The 19,367-nt window shown below is 40.3% G+C and overlaps 1 protein-coding gene across 1 annotated transcript; it reads right to left on the bottom strand.

Moving 5' to 3' along the window:
* Positions 1-1,388: 1,388 nt before the first annotated feature.
* On the bottom strand, positions 1,389-19,166 carry LOC129326891 (high mobility group protein HMG-I/HMG-Y-like). Its single transcript, XM_054975217.1, has 6 exons — positions 19,135-19,166; positions 18,335-18,458; positions 15,659-15,742; positions 13,833-13,879; positions 4,967-5,051; positions 1,389-1,507 (listed from the first exon to the last, which is right to left on the bottom strand). Exons 2-5 carry the CDS (start codon positions 18,416-18,418, stop codon positions 4,970-4,972), a joined length of 297 nt encoding a protein of 98 aa, XP_054831192.1. The 5' UTR covers positions 18,419-18,458; positions 19,135-19,166; the 3' UTR covers positions 1,389-1,507; positions 4,967-4,969.
* Positions 19,167-19,367: the final 201 nt, after the last annotated feature.

The raw sequence follows: 19,367 nt of genomic DNA, 5'->3' as shown, positions 1-19,367 counted from the left end.
GGCTGGGACTCTGGCTGGCCTGCTTTGGCCTGCAACTGCCTGTATCCTGGAGTAAGTGATTCCTGCTGCTGAGATCTGTACTTGGTTGGAGGACCTCTGAGCTTTCTTTTTTGCTTTGTGTGTGTGTGGGGGGGGGAGTGCTTTGGTTGGGCCTTTGTGTAAGGGGGGCTTTGATTTCTGGATTTATATTTATGGCTTCATATTTGCTGCTTGTTCTTCGGGGTGGGGGTGTTTTATCCTGTTGTGTTGGTAATTTGTTGTTTTCTAGTTCCAGTTCATTTTATTAAATTCACTACTTATTCGGGGTCGGGGGGAGGGCTGTTTTCCTCTGCTGTGGGTGCTTTCTTCATTGCTGTACATTTTTGCTGGTTGTTCTTTGTTGAGGGGCTGTTTTCCCCTGTTGTTCAGCTTTCTTTACAGAAGTTGGGTTGGCTTTTTTTTTGCTGGGTTCTGTTTTCCGTTGGCATAGAAGTTGGGTTGGTCAGGTGTTCAGTTGTTATTGATTGCTCTTCTTCTGGGGGGTGTTTGTTGGGGTGCTTGTTTGTTAAATTACCTAGTAGCATTTGGGTGTACTTTTCTGGTATCTTGAGAGGGTTGTAAAGTGTAATTTGGAGGGGGGGGCTTTAGAGGAATGTCAGGAGTAGGTCCCCTGCAAACCTGGTGGATTTTGCTTGCAAAATGCCCCCTGACCCCTGCATAGATTGTTTTCTCTGTAGGTAATAATGGAGATTGGAGGTGGCTGGGGCACGTTCTTTGGAGGACCATAAAATGCCCCCTGGGGTCCAAACTTCATGAAACTTGGGGGGTAGTTAGAGGACAGTTAGGAGTATATCCTCTGAAAATTTGGTGAAATTCAGTCCCAAAATTGACCCCCTCAGGCCACAGGAAATTTTCAAATTGAGTTTCCCATAGGAAACAATGGCTGAATTTTACTGAATTTGCTCTTTATTGCTGAGCCAAAATGGAGAACGATTTCAATATTCAGGGATTGCTGATTCCCCCCCTCCCTGCCCCGTTTGTATTACTGAACTCGAATCAATGCATTTTTTTCCTGTGTACACTCTTACTAGCAAAAATGTTTAGAATTGGGGTGTTCATTGTTTAGTCTCCCCCCTCATTTATCCCCTCACCTCTGGGAGCATCTCTGACAATTAGTCTCCCTCCCCTCTGGGAGCATCTCTGACAATTAAAGTCCCAAAGCTATAAATGCTTTAATTTCATGCTACTGCTAATGAGATCTAAGAATCCTTCTGATCTATATCCCACCATTTTGGATTTTGTAAGACGTAGCTGTTGAGCCGGGTAAAAAAGATAAAAACTACTAAACACCCTCCCCCCCCCCAAAAAAAAAACCTAACTAAAGACATTCCCTTAACAAAGTAATTTTTTTGTTTTGTTTTTACTTTCATGACACATCAACAAGTGAACTGATGCTGAACCACAGCTGGGGAGGTGTTTGATGATCATCTGAGTTCTTTTGTTCTGTGACACCCCTTCACAGAAGTGCCTAAAGAGAGGATGAGATGAAGAGTTTATAAGAGCTCCGCTATTCACGTTTATATTGACCTATCTGTTGAAGAACTCCTGTGTAAGACTGAGGACTGTGGTGCCTGTTCTAAGAAGCACAGTCAGTTAATATGGAACACTAGCAAAGATTCTTGAATATCACCTGCATCCCCATACAGACCCAAAGCACAATCTAGGACATTCTCCATGCTTCCCCATTGCAGTACATTGCAGAAAAAGATTAGTAGGAGAAGACAAACTATCCTTCAGGGATAATGGTCTGCCATTTCTGATCTTAGTGAGAAAACCATGAGATGTTTCCCAGTCAGCTGTCCTCCAACTGAAAAGGGCTGTACTAGATGGGAAGATTCAGAGAACAAGGACAGAAACCCCCCGCCCCCCCCCCCCCCACACACACTGGATTAGTTTCACTATGACAATTTTTATTTTCTACAGTTTCTCCCATAAGTTACCTCTGTGACAAAAATTTGAACATGGGTAAGGCTTTATACTTGAATCTAAAATGAATTAAACGCTAACTATACATTATGAGGAGAGCATGTAACGAGCTTGAATGCTGTTTTGTTTTGGTTTTTGTTTCTTTTTAATAGAAGAGCAGCTTCAGTTGTAGGGCATCTTATAATAAAGTCTCTGAAGTTTGTATTAAGGTTCAAGGGAGTGGATCCAACCATTTAAGTCAGTGTTTCCCAACCTTTTTTCCATGGACAAATCCCTAAATTATTTTTCAAATCCCGAGTAAACCTTACCTATGAAAATGTTTACAGGCCAGAAAAAGTTGATGGTGGAGAATGTAATTCAATTACTGCTAAAGTATTATCATTTGTAATGTCAGTGCTCCATAACAATATGAAGTGAAGACAGACACAATACAACTCAAATTATGGTTTGGGTATATTGGACACCACAGTGCCTTTTCAGTGAAGGATTAAGTACAGAGTCCAATTGTTGGCAGTGTGTCTCTTAAGCATAAGCTTTGGACATGTCCGGTTATTCAGTTCCTTTGGGAGGAAGTCATAACTCATATTAATTTTGTCTCTTGGAATCTAACTAATGGTCAACAGAAATGGACACTCTGTGCCCTTAGTCGCTAAAAGATTTATACGACAACACCAGAAAGACAAAAGCCAACTTCCTGTAACTCATTGGATTGAGGACCTTATCAACTTACCAACATTTGAACATATCACATATTGGACTTATTTTTAGATATTTGGAAACCTTTTATAGAAGCATATATCGATTTGCCAACACTGCTTTTTTGTTGTTGTCAGCATTGTTTTTCTTTTTTTCTGTTTCTTTTTTTTTGTTTTGCACTAAAATACAAATTTTTAAAAAAGATAAAAAACTAAATATAACCTTAATAACCATGATATTTTGAGGAATATTGGGAATTTTTCATGGCATTCAAAATTTTTATTTATGTATTCCATGATTTTTCATGGAACCCCTGATGACATCCTGTCAAACCCCAGCTTTCTGCTGAAGTCTGGTTGGGAAACACTGCTCTAAGTAGCCATCTGCCAATTTAAGTGGCTGTACCTCTGACTTGCATGGCTCTTCCTCCAACAGAACAAAACACTTGCTGGAGGAAGGGTTCTTAGATTGGAGAAAGACTTCAAACTTGAGTGAAAAGGAATGGTGGGACATAAATATTTTAATAAATAAATGATTAAATTTTGCTGAGTGAAATGGTAGGATAGGGATATGATCCACCCCAATATGTTACACATATACACCCCAGTTTTCACATCCCTTTATCTGTTCACCTTGATGTTTATCCTATTGGTTGGTATAGAACATATGACAGGTATTTGTGTACTGAAGTACTTCTGTCCCAAATAAATTAGTAGAGCCTGTTATTAAACGTAGGAATATTAAGCACACAGAAAAAACAAAACCTACTGAGGGGAAATCAGCATGTCATCTGCAAAGGGAACTCCTGCTCCCCCAACTTTTTAAAGTCCTTTCTCAAAGAACTTAAGTTAACAAGCATGTGGATAAGTGTGATATGGACTTCCAATTTTTTTTTAATAAGGTACCTTACCAAAGACTTCTGAATAAAAATAGCCTTCATCAGTTAAGAGCACAGGTCCTCTTATGGATCTGCCCACAGGTTAAATGACAGAAAGCGATGAGTAGGAATGGAGGGGAGTGAGCAGTGGGGTGCCCTAAGCATTGGTATTGGGACCTATGCTATTTAATTTCTGCATAAATAATCTGAATTATTCAGGATGGTGAGAACCAAGGTGAATTGGGAAGCACTACAGGAGGGTCTTTCTAAACTGGGGAAATGGACAACAATATGGCAAATTTAGTTCAATGTAGACAAGTGTAAGATGATCCTAACAGATAAACTAAGTGGTATATGCTGATGGAATTTGAACTGACTGAGATGAGAAGGAATGAGGTCCTGGGATTTTAGTGGATGCCTCTATGAAAATGTCAGCTCAGTGTGTGGCATTGGTGAAACAGGCAAATTCCATACTGGGAATTATTAGGAAAGGAACTGAAAATGAAAGATGTTTATAAAATTATCCATGGGCTCGAGAAAGTAGAGAGAACTTTTTCCCTTCTCCCATAATACTAACATTCAGGGGCATCCAATGAAGTGGATGGCAACAGACAGACAAAAGGATATACTTCATTACTCAATGAGTAATTAAATCATGGTATTCACTGTCAGTGGATGTAGTGATGGCCAAGAGTATAGATGGATTTCAAAGGGGATTATACAAAATCATGAAAGATAGTTTCATCAATGGCTGCTAGCTATGGTGAGTAAAGGGAACCTTCCTATTCAAAGGCAGTAAACCTGAATACTACGTGTTCTAGAAGACTTTTATTCCCTGTTGGTTGGCTGTCCAGGATAACTGGCTGGCCATTGTGTGAAACAGGTTGATATATATAAGCAGAAACAGAAAAGGACAGTACAACATGTAGTTGTTTTAAGTGGTGTGAAGAATAAGACATAAATCTGGTAGAGCACTAGGCAGGAACTGAGGCCATCACAAGGGAGTCTGTGGCTGTGCTGATCTTACCGTGCACCTCAGAGACAGGAAGTGATATGACTGCAGAAGACAGAGAGGAAATGGGCTTGAAATGAGGTTAAAAACACCGGAATTTATCAGGTGCCATCTAAACTGACTTTCTTAGAAATCAAGGCAGTGATGGCTGCTTGTGTCACCACCGTTTACTCCATATCTCACATGACTAAACAACCTAACAGCAAGGAAGGTGAAGATACACTTAGACAGAAGCAAACAACTAGTGATGCCTTTTCCATCTTTCAGAATGCCAATTCCTTTTATAAATTTCATTTCTTTCAAAATAAAATGTTTGATTAGCCATGTGTTAAAGAGTTTCCTCCATGATTTCCTACAAGTCTTTTCTGGGCTTCTTTTCATGCTATTTTTAGAAGCTGCACACTAATTCCACTCACCTGCTATGGCAGGCTGTGTGCTAGAACTTGGCTCACAGCTCGCTTGAGCACTGGCTTTCTGACATACTTCCTCCTGTATGAGAACCTGGAAGAAAAATAAAGAGGTAAGCATATGGCAATATACAACATGCATAAAATCCACGCACTTCGCTTAAAAATAAATACACTTTAGGAACTACACGTCAGGAACTACAATGCCAAGACCACGGCAAAACAGCCCGGAAAACCCACAACAACCATCGTTCTCCGGCCGTGAAAGCCTTCGACAATACATAAATACATTTTAGTCTAGTAAATGTTTCTTTAAAAATTCTCTTCCAAGTATTTCGCAAAAGTAGTGTACATCTACCAACTAAAGATTGTTGTGCATATTATCTTTTTATCTTGGTTATTAACTAGAGATGGGCACAAACCAGAAAAATTCCGATCCGTGCAGTTCATGGTTTGTCGTGTTTCATGAACCAGGAACTTTCACGAACTTGCCCCAGTTTGTGAACTGGTTCGTTCAGTTCCTGAAAACATCACTTCTGGGTCAGTAGAAGGTCTGCAGAGAGCCTATTCCTCCCTCCCCCTCCGATTGCCTAGGAAACTGATCAGTTCCAGGCTGTCTGCAATGACAAATTGAAATATGAACCAAATGAACCGGGTTAAAATTAATCTTGGTTCATGAAAAATGAGCTCCCTTGAACTGCTGGTTTGCGAACCATGAACCAGCCTGGTTCACGATGAACTTTGGTTTGTATTTCGGTTTGTGCCTGCCTCTGTTGTTAATTCTTGGGTGACAAAGTATATATTTGGTAAAGTGTGTGAAGCAGAGCAATTGTCTTCTACTCTTTGCCATTCACACCCTACAAATGACCCTTTTTATAGCACAGAATCTCTTCTCTGCATTTTTAATGTACTCAAAACAGCAGTCCCAGAAGAACAAACATGCTATTGACTTTGGAACTTGAGAAGATGTCCGCACATGTGTGAAACTGCTTTCAGTGCATGCGTATATTTATTGGCTATATGTAATGCACACACTCAAGTGCTAAGTCTACATGCATATCTATTGGGTTAGATTTTCAAACAAGTTCTCACCTGTCAATCTTCAAGAACATTTCCGAGGAGGTAACACAGTGGGGACCAACTTGTATGCTGAGCAGTACTTTAGCAAGTGGCAAGAAAATGAAAGGCAGTATGGTTCAATGGCTACAATGATAGCCTTTGACAAGGAAAACCTGGCTTTGAGTCCAACCTCAAGAGTTGGTTTGGATGTTTTGTTTGTATGCTGAAACAGGATGTGACAGTTCTTGGTCCTCTGTAACACAGTCACATTTATCATAATCCTCTGACATTTGTCTATTTGTCTACTGTAGTGCTAACAGAACAGAGAAACTGTTTGGTGTAGTGGTTAAGAGCGATAAGAGTGGTACACCAGTTTGGTGTAGTAGTTAAGAGCAGTGGACTCTAATCTGGAGAACTGGGTTTGATTCCTCAGTCCACAACTTGAAGCCAGCTGGGTGACCCTGGGTCAGTCACAGCTCTCTCAGAAGAACTCTCTCAGCACCACCTACCTCATAGGGTGTCTGTGAGGATAATAATGACATTGACTTTGTAAACTGCTCTGAGTGTAGCATCAAGTTGTCCTGAAGAGCAATATATAAACACAAGGTGGTTGTTGTAATTATTTGGCCTTTGAATAGAATGTGAACATGTATTGTCGAAGGCTTTCACGGCCGGAGAACGATGGTTGTTGTGGGTTTTCCGGGCTGTATTGCCGTGGTCTTGGCATTGTAGTTCCTGACGTTTCGCCAGCAGCTGTGGCTGGCATCTTCAGAGGTGTAGCACCAAAAGACAGAGATCTCTCAGTGTCACAGTGTGGAAAAGATGTTGGCCAGGTCATTTGTATCTACTCAGGAGGGGTGGGGTTGAGCTGAGTCATCCTGTAAGCGTTTCCCAGGGTGTGGAATGCTAATGGCGGGAGGCTTCACTGTATCCTGAGGAGGTTCTTTTGCATATGGATTGGTGCTTGATGTGCTAATCTTCTCTGCAGGGCTATTGTCGAATATAGAGTGTTTTGTTAGCCTGGTGTTTTTCAGAACTGGAAACCATGCTCTGTTCATTCTTAAGGTTTCTTCTTTCCTGTTGAAGTTTTGCTTATGCTTGTGAATTTCAATGGCTTCCCTGTGCAGTCTGACAAAGTAGTTGGAAGTGTTGTCCAGTATTTTGGTGTCCTGGAATAAGATACTGTGCCCTGTTTGAGTTAGGCTATGTTCAGCCACTGCTGATTTTTCAAGTTGTCCAAGTCTGCAGTGTCTTTCATGTTCTTTTATTCTTGTCTGGATGCTACGCTTTGTGGTCCCGATGTAAACTTGTCCACAGCTGCAGGGTATACGGTATACTCCTGCAGAGGTGAGGGGGTCTCTACTGTCTTTTGCTGATCGTAGCATCTGTTGTATTTTTCGGGTGGGTCTGAATACTGCTTGAAGGTTATGCTTTTTCATAAGTTTTCCCATCTGATCAGTAATTCCTTTGATATATGGCAAAAACACTTTTCCTGTAGGAGACTGTTTTTCCTTGGTTGTTTGATTCATCCTGGGTTTGATTGCTCTTCGGATTTCATTTCTGGAGTAGCCATTTGCCTGAAGTGCGTGGTTTAGATGATTAATTTCTTCATTGAGAAAGTGCGGCTCACATATCCGTCTTGCGCGATCCACTAATGTTTTCATTATGCCTCTTTTCTGTCGGGGGTGGTGATTGGAGTTTTTGTGTAAGTACCGATCAGTGTGAGTTGGTTTCCTGTAGACCTTGTGACCTAACTGAAAGTTTGCTTTGCGGATGACCAAGGTATCCAGAAATGGGAGTTTTCCCTCGATTTATTTCTCCATTGTGAATTGTATGTTCCGGTGGATGTTGTTGAGATGATTCAAAAACCGCATCAATTCTTCCTCCCCATGGCTCCAAATTATAAATGTATCATCCACAAACCGGAACCATACACTAGGTTTGTGGGGTGCTGATTCTAGAGCTGTTTTTTCAAAATTTTCCATGTAGAAGTTTGCTATAACTGGGCTGAGAGGGCTCCCCATGGCCACCCCATCCATCTATTCATAGAATTCGTTATCCCATTGGAAGTAACTGGTTGTCAGACAATGATGGAATAAGGCTGTTACATCCTCTGGGAAAATCTGATTAATAAGTGCAATAGTGTCTTTTACTGGAACCTTGGTAAACAGGGATACAACATCAAAACTGACAAGTATGTCTTGTGGATTGAGTTTCAGAGAACTGATTTTGTTGATGAAATCTGCTGAATCTTTGATGTAAGATGAGGTTTTCCCCATGTGGTCCTGCAGGAGATTGGCCAGATGTCTAGCTAATTCATATGTTGGTGAACCAATGGCACTCACAATGGGTCGGAGTGGGACTGAATCCTTATGTATTTTAGGAAGTCCATATAGTCTGGGTGGCTGTGCTTCTGTCTTGCATAGTTTTCTGTGCGTGTCAGGATGTAGTGAGGAATTCTTGATCAGCGCATTTGTTAGCCTGGTGATTTTGCAGTGGGATCTCGTTTTAGTTTTTTGTAGGTGGAGGGGTCCAGGAGTTCCTTAATCTTCTTTTTGTATTCCTCTGTTTTCATGATCACTGTAGCATTGCCTTTATCAGCTGGTAGAATGATGATGTTGTCCAAAATACTGGACAACACTTCCAACTACTTTGTCAGACTGCACAGGGAAGCCATTGAAATTCACAAGCATAAGCAAAACTTCAACAGGAAAGAAGAAACCTTAAGAATGAACAGAGCATGGTTTCCAGTTCTGAAAAACACCAGGCTAACAAAACACTCTATACTCGACAATAGCCCTGCAGAGAAGATTAGCACACCAAGCACCAATCCATATGCAAAAGAACCTCCTCAGGATACAGTGAAGCCTCCCGCCATTAGCATTCCACACCCTGGGAAACACTTACAGGATGACTCAGCTCAACCCCACCCCTCCTGAGTAGATACAAATGACCTGCCAACATCTTTTCCACACTGTGACACTGAGAGATCTCTGTCTTTTGGTGCTCTGAAGATGCCAGCCACAGCTGCTGGCGAAACGTCAGGAACTACAATGCCAAGACCACGGCAATACAGCCCGGAAAACCCACAACAACCACAGAATGTGAACACTTTGAATTCATGGATTCCTTCTATAGTTTCACAAAGTTAACATAGTCCAACAGTGATAGAATTGTATGCCATGAAAACAGCACAAAAATTAAACCACACAGGTTAAAGTCCAACTGGCAATCTATCTTTGGCCTTTCATGCAGGCAAGGTTCCTTTTTTTACATGGTTAAGCAATATGTGAAATTGTTACTCAAATGCAGTACACGTGCAGGGTCCTTCATTTTGGAGTGCCTCCCCCCTTGCATGTTAAGTAAAACACTTACACTTCTGGTCAATCTATATTTAGGATCACTGTCTATTGTATACTGAAGTCCCAAGTTTAGCAGCGCTTTGTTAACAAGTAGGGGGCAATTAACAAGAAACAGGCAGGAAAACAGAACAAAATCACCTTTACTGGAAAAACACAGAATAGAAATAAATGCAGCAAGAAATGGGATAAATGTCAAATGCAGTGCATGCACACACACACACACACAGCAGATACGCAATTAAAATTTAATATTTGTGATACCTGAGTTCTAGAAAGGAATTGCTAGGGGCCAAAAAAGGAGAAAGAAAGCATACAAACCCGATCCTGATGTAAGGAAGAGTCTGGGAAGAGTCCAATGGAAGGAGACAAAAGACACGCAACAATGCTGAGCATTAGTGATCCCATGTTGTGATCGGGGTTCAGAGATTGAGGGAAGAAAAGTAGTACAGAGACTGCTCAAATTCTTTATTGGGGGTTTTGTGCAATGTCAAAGGGGCAGTAAGTTAAGTACTCCTGCTATAAGGTTACCAGGTGCATTGGAGCTACTTTTATGGAAAGAATCCTATTATCTGGGAGTTTCTGCCCCCTCTGGATCTGGCTGGAAAGCAGGGGGAAGTTTTAATTTTACTGGATCATTTGAACTTAACTGCTTCCAAATTTAGGTGGGAAGGACTGATGACTCTTGCAGGAATTTCAATGGTCTTAGTCAATTGGAAGAGATTTCACAGGTTATGTCTGGGGGACAAAAAACTGGGTGGGATTAATGAGTCAGCCTGGGATGATCGATAAGTTTGGATGTGTGCCTTACATATTCTTTTGTGCATTAGGGCTATTATTACAGCCAATCTCAGAGATGCCTCTGGGATTCGGAATGGGGAATGGGATGATGAGACTGCCTTCTGAGCACATCTTTCCACAGGAGAGGTTGTTTCCCTGTTCACATGCAGGAGTGCCCAGCAGATGTTTGGAATTTTCCACAGACTCCATGATGCACACTTGAACTTTGCTTTCATGCATACCTCTGGCCTCAAAGGAGCCCAATGTCAGAAAAACACATGACTAGTCTGTGTGTGGGGTGGTGGTGGGTGGTGGTCCCAATGACTTGGTTGGTTGGTTTCAGTTTCACCTGTATTGAAAGGTTAAGCCTATGGGATTCTTCTTGCACACATTTGCCATTATTTTAGCTATCTTTCTCAAAAAACAACATAACCCTTTCATTTAACTTCTTCACCTTTTCCCCCTTATTCTATAACTAGATTCTGTGTCATAAATGTATAAAGTACTAAGTCCAAGTTAGTCATTAGCCATCTTGCTCAATATTGACTGCACTGAATGACAGTGGCTCTCCCAGGTCTCAAATAGCGATGCAGTGAATTTTGCCACAAATACACTTGACAGTCAAACTGACCATGTTTAAAGGTGTCAGACAGACATGAGCCAATAACCTATCCTGTTCAGTTTATGCTAAAAAGGTGCAGATGATTGCTAATTAGGTCAGCAGAATTTTAGTCCAGTGGCACCTTAGAAACCAACAAAATCTTTTCAGAGTGTAAATTTTCAAGAGTCAGAGCTCCCTTCTTCAAACACCTGAAGGGAGCTCTGACTCTCAAAAGCTTACACTCTGAAAAATCTTGTTGGTCCCTAAGGTGTCACTGTATTAAAATCCTGCCGTTTTACTGCAGACCAACATGGCTATCCACCTAAACTATGCCAATTACGTTTGCATCAAGTTTTTTGCAAAACTATGCATGTACAAAAGGTGCTACCAACTCAAATGAATTGGCACCCATTAGCATCACTAGATAAACGGTGAAAGGTAGGATTTTTATTAAAACACAACATTTATTTATGACTGATTTGTTTTTTGTGACTGATTTGATTGTCTATTTAAAAATGCCTGCTGAATGCAACAGTGGTGCAGCAAGGACAGGAGGTAGTAGAACTCAGTCAGGTTGTCTGAAAACACGCATATGCAAAAGGTTTGTTCCACTGCACTGCATGGTTAGGAAGGAATACTGTGAAGCAGTCTGCTGAAGAGCCACAAATGGGTCAATAAATACTTGACTTCATCATCAAAAAATCAGTAACTGACAAACAGGGTGAGAGCTGAATTGGCTAGTGTTCCAGTATCCCTAGTTTCAGACATAGAGATATCTTTCCCAGTGCCTGATACCTGAGATGCCTTTTAACTAGAAAATAGGAACCTTCTACATGAAGAAACATGTGCACTACCTCTGAGCCACAACTCCTCTCTCTACAGAGCAGGGGTTTGCTATGTATTGAGAGTTGCCCTGATTTCCTTGTTCTTTGTATAACAAATTTTCTGCTCTTATAGTCTCCATGTGGGCAGGCTCTTGAAAGACTTCTGAATTAAAATGCAGCTCCTTCATATCTTCTACAGCTAATAGATGAACACAACTAAATGGAGATGTGTAGATGAGAATTATACATGAAGCAAATCTGAAGCATTGTAGCTCCTTGCACTGCACCAAGAACCAGAGATGGACTATCTAGCTATCATAAGCCTCTTATGAAGAAGGGAGCCAGTTTGGTGTAGTGGTTAAGAGCACAGGACTCTAATCTGGAGAGCCAGGTCTGATTCCCCACTCCTCCACTTGAAGCCAGCTGGGTGACCTTGGGCTAGTCACAGCTCTCTGGGGCTTTCTTAGCCCCACCCACCTCACAGGGTGTTTGTTGTGGGAATAATAATGACATACTTTGTAAACTGCTCTGAGTGGGCATTAAGTTGTCCTGAAGGGCGGTATATAAATCAAATGTTATTATTATTCTATTTTAAATTTCATAGCGTCTCTACTGTGTCAGTCATGTAGAAGAATCCAAACTATTCATTTGTCTGTCTGTTTTAAAACTTTTCTGTGCTGCCTTTCCACCCAAATAGGGTCCCCAAGGCAATTAACATCAAAACAGCAAAACATTTCAACACTGAAACATTTAAAATAAAGTATATATAAAATAATTCATCACCATAAACTTTATTGCATTAACTCATAGCCTTAACAAACAATATTAAAAGAAAACAACAATCCAGGAATAGCAAGCAAGTCACTGTTAATTTTGTATTTCTTGCTATTGAGACTTATGATTTTAATTATTATTATGTATTTCAATTTTAAAATGGATATTTTATGGGTTTTAACTGATATTGAGATAAAACAGTTCAATAAAACATATAAACATACATGTGTTCAGTAGATAATTTTATTTTTATCTTTGCTCATTTAATTTTAGATTTTACTCCTCTTTTGATGATTTTATTGTTTTATGTTATCTTGGGCTGTTTATTGCTACTTATATTGTTTTAGGTTTTTTATTGTTGCTTATTGATTTTAGCATGATACTTCTAAAAATGTGTTGTAAGTTATCCCAGGTGCTACTTCATTAGTTGAAAGGTTGGATAGAAATATTTAAGATAAATAAAATTCAGACACATATAACTGTTGTAAAGCTGTGTTGTGAGTCATGGCTGAAACATTTTCTTTTCTCTGTGTAGCTGGCCGTTTAACCACAGGCTAGCCTCTATCAGCAGGTCTCTCACACAGCTAGCCACTGTGGTAGTTCTGAAAACTGTATTCCTGATTGTAGCAGGCAACCTCCTTTATATATTTTTAGTGTGGAGAATTGTTTAATTTTTTAATGTAAGCCTCTGCATAACCTGAGAAGGTTAGATATAAATATTTTAAATGAATTTAGCCATGTTACAATTAAGTAACTGACTGATAAGAGATCACTTTCTGTAGCTATATGAACTAATATTAATTTCTTTGGATAAACTCCACACCATTTTTCTGTCTTAAAGAGGCTAACAGTTAAAAGTTTGGATTTGGATTAAATCAAACACTCCTATCAAAAACAAATCACAACTTATAATAAACAAGAAAGGTAAGGAATTACACAGCCCAAGAAGTCATAATGGGAAAAGAGATAATTTTTGCTTGCCAAAAGTCCAAATGAGTAGAGTATATAAAAAAGTAACCATCAACAAAGCCTGCTATTGGAATGCCATCTCCTGTCTTCATACATCACAACAGCACTACTTTCACAAAGCCAAAGGCCTAACACTGCAATCCCAAGAATACTTTCCTGGGAGTAGTAGAAAAGAGCAAGAGTCCAGTAGCACCTATAAGACTAACAAAATTTGTGGTAAGATAGGAGCTTTCGTGAGCCACAGCTCACTTCTTCAGACTTTCTTCAGAAAGTCTTTGACTTTCCTGGGATTAAGTCTTGGACTTTCCTGGGAGTAAGTTCTATTGAATAGACTTCAGTGTTTCTGGGTAGATCTATTTGGATTGCTCTATAAAGTTGTCAGGAAGAGAAAATAACTTCACAAACTGACAAAAGGTCTGATTTCCTTGCTAGGGAGATATGCTAAAAATGAGGCTTATGCTTCATGTAGATAGGTCAAGGTTAAATGAGCTTGATTCCACACAACTCACCCATTTTCGTGGTCTTCCTCTAGGCTTTTTTCAGTTGAAGCATGTACCTTTAATGAAAGAGAAACAAAACAACTTCCTTCTTAGGTATATGTTTTTAGCAACCAAGGCAATAAACACTGTTGGATGTTTCCTGATGGGCAGTACCAAATGACTCTGGGAGATGAGTCTTCTTGGTAGAGGGAAACAAAATTCAAGTCCAGTAGTAACTTAAAAAGACCAACAAAAATTTCCAGGGTATAAGCTTTTGTGATGGTATTTAATGAAGTGAGTTTTGTCTCATGAAAACTTGTACTCTGAAAGATGTGTTGGTCTTTAAGGTGCTACTGAACTTGAGTTGTGTTATGCTCGTATAGACTAACACACCTGTCCACCCAAAACTATCTTCTCAGTAGAGGAGACTAATGGGTGCTTTTACTAACACTGAATAATGCACTTTCAATCCACTTTAGTGATCGTTGCAAGTGGATTTTTCATACAGTAAAGTCCAATTGCTGGTTGCATTGAAAGTGGATTGAAAGCACATTATTCAGAGTGTATGGAAGCAGCCTACATGAAAGATCATGATCATAGTTAGCATGTGAGAACTGGAAGGAAGGAAGAATAAAATCAGGAGATTAAAAATAGCTATTTGCAGCAGAGTGAAAGAGGTTGAAGAAACAATGATTGTGAGGAAAAGGAAGGGGATGAAGAAGATATAGTATTGAAACCACAGGAGCATATTGACCAAGCTTACAGGATACTAGTTAGAGGTCAATTTGACTAATTAGGATTTATATAAGTGCAAATATGATTTGGAGGATCATATGTGGAAAACAAATGACTCAACCAAGTGGCCACTAAATAATTCAACCAATATGTTACAGAATCAGGTGTAATACAGGTGTACTAGCATGAAGCTTCAACCCAAACAGGATCATGTTGACAAGCCTGATTTGGAACAGAAAGGGACTAAATGACATGAAGAATATATGGAGCTGTCTTATATCATGTTGGACAATTAGTCTATACAGCAACATACTGTCTACTCTGACCAGCATCAACTCTCTGGGGTCTCAAACAAAGGAAGGTCTTCCCCATCAGTTACTACCTGAGATCCTTTTAGATGGAGAGGCCAGTGACTGAACCTGAAACCTTCTGTATTGTAAACAGGTACTCTGTCACCGTGTCATGGCTCCTCCTCCATTGATTTAGGCATAGGAGGAATGGAAAGAATCCTGCTTGCCTTTCTGCCCATTTATCAAATTCCTTATGAATAAGATAAGGCAGGTAAACTGAATGTAAGAGAAAGAGGAGGCTGACAGCAGAACTTGGTTTTGGGTCTTAGGATAAAAAAGAATGTGAAGGCAAAAAAGTCAGTGTGTGATCAAGATAGATAAACAAGATGAGGAGTATGATAAGAAGAACCTCATACATGTTAGAATACCGGCACTGCTGAAGCCACGGATGATATTTGACATGACAAAGGTATGCGACATTAGGCTGGAAAAGACTAAGGGACTTCTATGAGAACTAGACAGTGAATGATAACAGTGGTGAGTAAGTGACAGTGAATGGATAACAGCAGTTGCCAAGAGGAGAGGATGATGAACAGGCAGAAAGTGGGTTATACTTAACAGAGGTGGGGATAGAGGGAGGCTTGTAGATGCATGAGATATGCTTGAAAATTACCTAATTTAAAAACTTTAACCAGACCTAGCAATGAAAGGACACCAAGAGTTCAGAGTTATGAGGAACATACTTCAATCTCCCCATTTCTTTCAAATATCCAGAAGGATGTGGGTTGAATGCCAGTCAGTTGAAAAGACCTACCTGCCACTGGTTCTTACCTTCTGTCTACCACCAGCATGCAGCTCTTTGCTTCCTTTTGGCCTCCCCCGAGGTTTCTTTGGGAGCAATGGTCCAGCAGATTCCTATTTGTATAGAGAACAGGGAGAAGGGCACATCCAAAGAACAGAAAAGGGATACTAGAAAAATGGGATTTCACACAGTGATCTTTGTTAAAATTCAGATCAAATCTTGACTCTTGAATTACTCACAAACAAATGTTAGATTTCTTAAAAAGTTTTCAGTTCAATGGAAGAGTGATGAGTGCCTCTAACTAATAAACATGACTCTATAATCTTTTTAAAGAGAAGTAAGACATAAAGAAAGGCAACACACAAAGCATAAAAAGGCAAATGAACATGAAACAGAACTGAAGTATAACTGCATAATGTAGACTTTTCTTAATGAGGAATTTCTAAGTCAAGGTCACATTAGCATTTTTAAATATATATTTTAAAACTCAAAACTGGGATGCTTTAGATTACTTGGCATCTTCCACTTGACTTATTTTGTAAACTTGAGAAATGAGATATCATACATTGTCATTGGCCAATTGCTAATTACCATTCTATGAATACTAACAATAATCCATTGTTTGTCAATGCTATCTAATAATTAAATAACATGATATGCCAACAGTCAGAGTGTCAAATATGCCACAGGGTTGAAAATATATTCTGGGACACTCTGGTTTCTTTGGAAGTCTATCAAGGGTTTCCTCCTTAAGAACAGCAAACAAAATACAGCTTTCCCATGACAACTAATCTTTCTCTATGCTCTACAGCCACAGGAGAAGATTGAGTATGTTCTAGGGCATCTTCTTGCATTCCCTGTGAGTGATGGCGAGCCCTAGCCCATGCAGATTCAGTGTTCCCTCCAGAACATGTCTCAAGGGCCTAAGCTACACCTTATGTATTTTGGTGAATTGGGTTTGGGTTCCTCAGAACCAACTTGCTTTCCTTGCAGTCACACAGCAGCTACAGGAAAAGGCATTTTAAAAGACCCCAGGATACCAATTCATCTCAGAGCTATGTTGTGAAGGCAGGAAAGGCTCCTGCCTTCCCCTCCATGCCATTTTCCAGAGCTAAAACAGCCCCAATCAGAAGGCATTTGCATACTTTTAGGAGTAGCACATGCTCAGAATGCTCCAGATGCAACTCCAAAGCTATGCAAATACCTCCCTCCAGGGGCTGTATTGGGCCTCTGGGGAATTTAGAAATGACTTTCCTGCTCTGTGACTGCAGGGAAAGCGAGTTGGGTACGAGAAACCCCAACCCAACTGCAATGAATAGTCTGGCCCCTAATTGTCTGCAATGCACAGGGGGTTCCTGGCTGAAGCCTGTATGGAAATTGCTCTCTAGACATTTTGAAAACTACAGTGATTCTATTTAGGATTGCACTGATGTGATATTTTGATTCAAATATATGGTTCTGGATGTTAGAGAGCATGCTTGCCCCATCAGGACCAAAATATATACTCAATGTTACACTATTAATGTGCAAATTTGAATCTGTTATGTGAAAATTAGGCCTATAAATGTAGACAAATTATGGATATGAATACCCTGTACAGATTTGATACAAAGTTCAGCTTGTAGGAAAACATGGGTTTGGTATACTTATCTATTTACTTCATTTATAGTTCACTTTTCTTGCTAAGAAAATTCAAAACAACACAACACAAAACAACACAATAAACAGTACAATAAATCAACAATGAAATAAAACTAGATTACATAAATGAGTGAGAAAAGCATTAAAACCAGTATTATAACACAACACAATACATTTTTACCCAATGTATGAAATTGCCTAATATTGAGTCAAACCATTGGCCTGTCTAAGGAGTGTCTACTCTGACTGGCAGCAGCTTTCCAGGGTGCCAGGCAGAGGAGTTTCCTTGGAAATATCTGTCCCCTGAGATGTCTGAACTGGCAATGTAGAGATGCAAGGAACTGAATCTTGGAGTTTCTGCTTGCAAGGATGTGCTCTCACTGAGTCACAGTGCCTTTCCGTAATACAATGATGTTGGCAAAGCAAAGCACATCCCTTGACAGCCCCTTATGGTCTCCTTAGGTCTCTCAACCATATCCTAAATAAAATAAATACTAATCTTTAGAATAATATTCTTCTAGAACCTCTTAGCATCTCTTAGCATTTTCTATATATGTACATTTTTTAAAAAGTCTCCTGAGCAAATTAGAGCTATCTGCAGGGCTTTTTTTTCAGCTGGAATGCAGTGGAATGGAGTTCCGGCACCTCTTGAAAACGGTCACATGGCCAGTGGCCCCACCCCCTGATCTCCAGACAGAGGGGAGTGTAGATTGCCCTCTGCACGGTGCGGAGGGCAATCTACACTTTCCTCTGTCTGGAGATCAGGGGGCGGGGCCACCGGCCATGTGACCATTTTCGCCGAGGGCAATTTAAACTTTAAAAAACTCCCCCCTTGTTCCAGCTGACCCAAAGTGATGTCATTGTGCAGTCCTGAGTTCCACCACCTCTTTTCCCAGAAAAAAAGCCCTGGCTATCTGGATGTGTCAAAGCTGTTCTGGAGTAACAACTTCAGTCATTCTAAGAACAACATTTTCTTTATGGCCAAAGAACTGCCATAAACTTAGTGCTTATAGATCTGAAAAGGAAATGCACCAAGACTGCTATCTAAGAGGATGGTCATTTACCTCTGGCAGCTTCCTTGGCCGTCCCCGCTTTCTTTTTGGCTGCTCAGTCAGAGGGGCTGATTCTGACTTTGCAAGTGTGCTCATAGTGGACCTTCGCTGATCTTCTCTATGATGAACTGGGCTTCTAAAGGAGCAAGAATGAAAAATGTCACTTCTTCACTGTTTATTCCTTGCTGCTAGAGCACTATACGCCTGCGAGGGCTGCAAAGACAATGGAGTCAAATTTGGTAAGCATTAGTTTTCATACGGGGCTTCACAGAGAACAAGCAGAAGAATGTCTTACTGCTAAAAGAAGCCCTGTGGTAAGTTTAAACCTCTTGAAGTTGGTAATTCCCTCTCCTTTCAGTTTATTGCCAATAAAAAGACTGAATTTTAATAGTGTGAAGGTTTTTCCACTTCAGAGAGTCAAAAGTATGGAATAGCATGGGTTAGGAAATGAGAGCAGAAGACCTTCATCCAATTCAGTGGCATTTAATATGCCATCAGACCAGCTGATACAAAACCACTTTTTTGTGCCTTCCCTATGAAATGCCTGAAGTCTTTATATAGGTTCCTTAAAAGTTCAACAGTCTCACTTAAACCTAAGAGGTACAATCACCTGAGCCTTTCTCTTGCATATATCCACAGAAACGAATGTGAGTGATGCCAGAACACTGAAGCACTCTTGCCCAGCATCTGTTCATCCCAGCGGGGCCTGTGCAGAACAACTGCCCAGTTAATTGCTCCCAGTTACCAGGATCTCACAAAAAACTTGCTTTCTTCTCCACTGCTAATTCAAGGGGAAAAAAGCCTTGACTTACATAGAAAGATGTTGCTGCTTCTTGACATCCCTCCTCTCTCTGTGCCAAGAATTTATGAAGAATTTGGAGACCCTCAGGGCAAACATTATACAGGTATTGTAAATACAGACTCAGAAATGTGGTAAGGAAGGAGCAATCCTTCTTTACACCTTGTTCTTCAGATGTGGTTGGAAGGCATGTGGTGCTGCCCACTAGCTGAAATGAAGAAGGTCTGGGGCTAGTCTGTAAACTGG

This window comes from Eublepharis macularius, chromosome 4 (assembly GCF_028583425.1).
Source record: "Eublepharis macularius isolate TG4126 chromosome 4, MPM_Emac_v1.0, whole genome shotgun sequence".
Taxonomy (NCBI): Eukaryota; Metazoa; Chordata; class Lepidosauria; order Squamata; family Eublepharidae; genus Eublepharis; species Eublepharis macularius.
The sequence above is the reverse complement of the archived record's forward strand: the minus strand, read 5'-3'. Positions and strand labels throughout refer to the sequence as shown.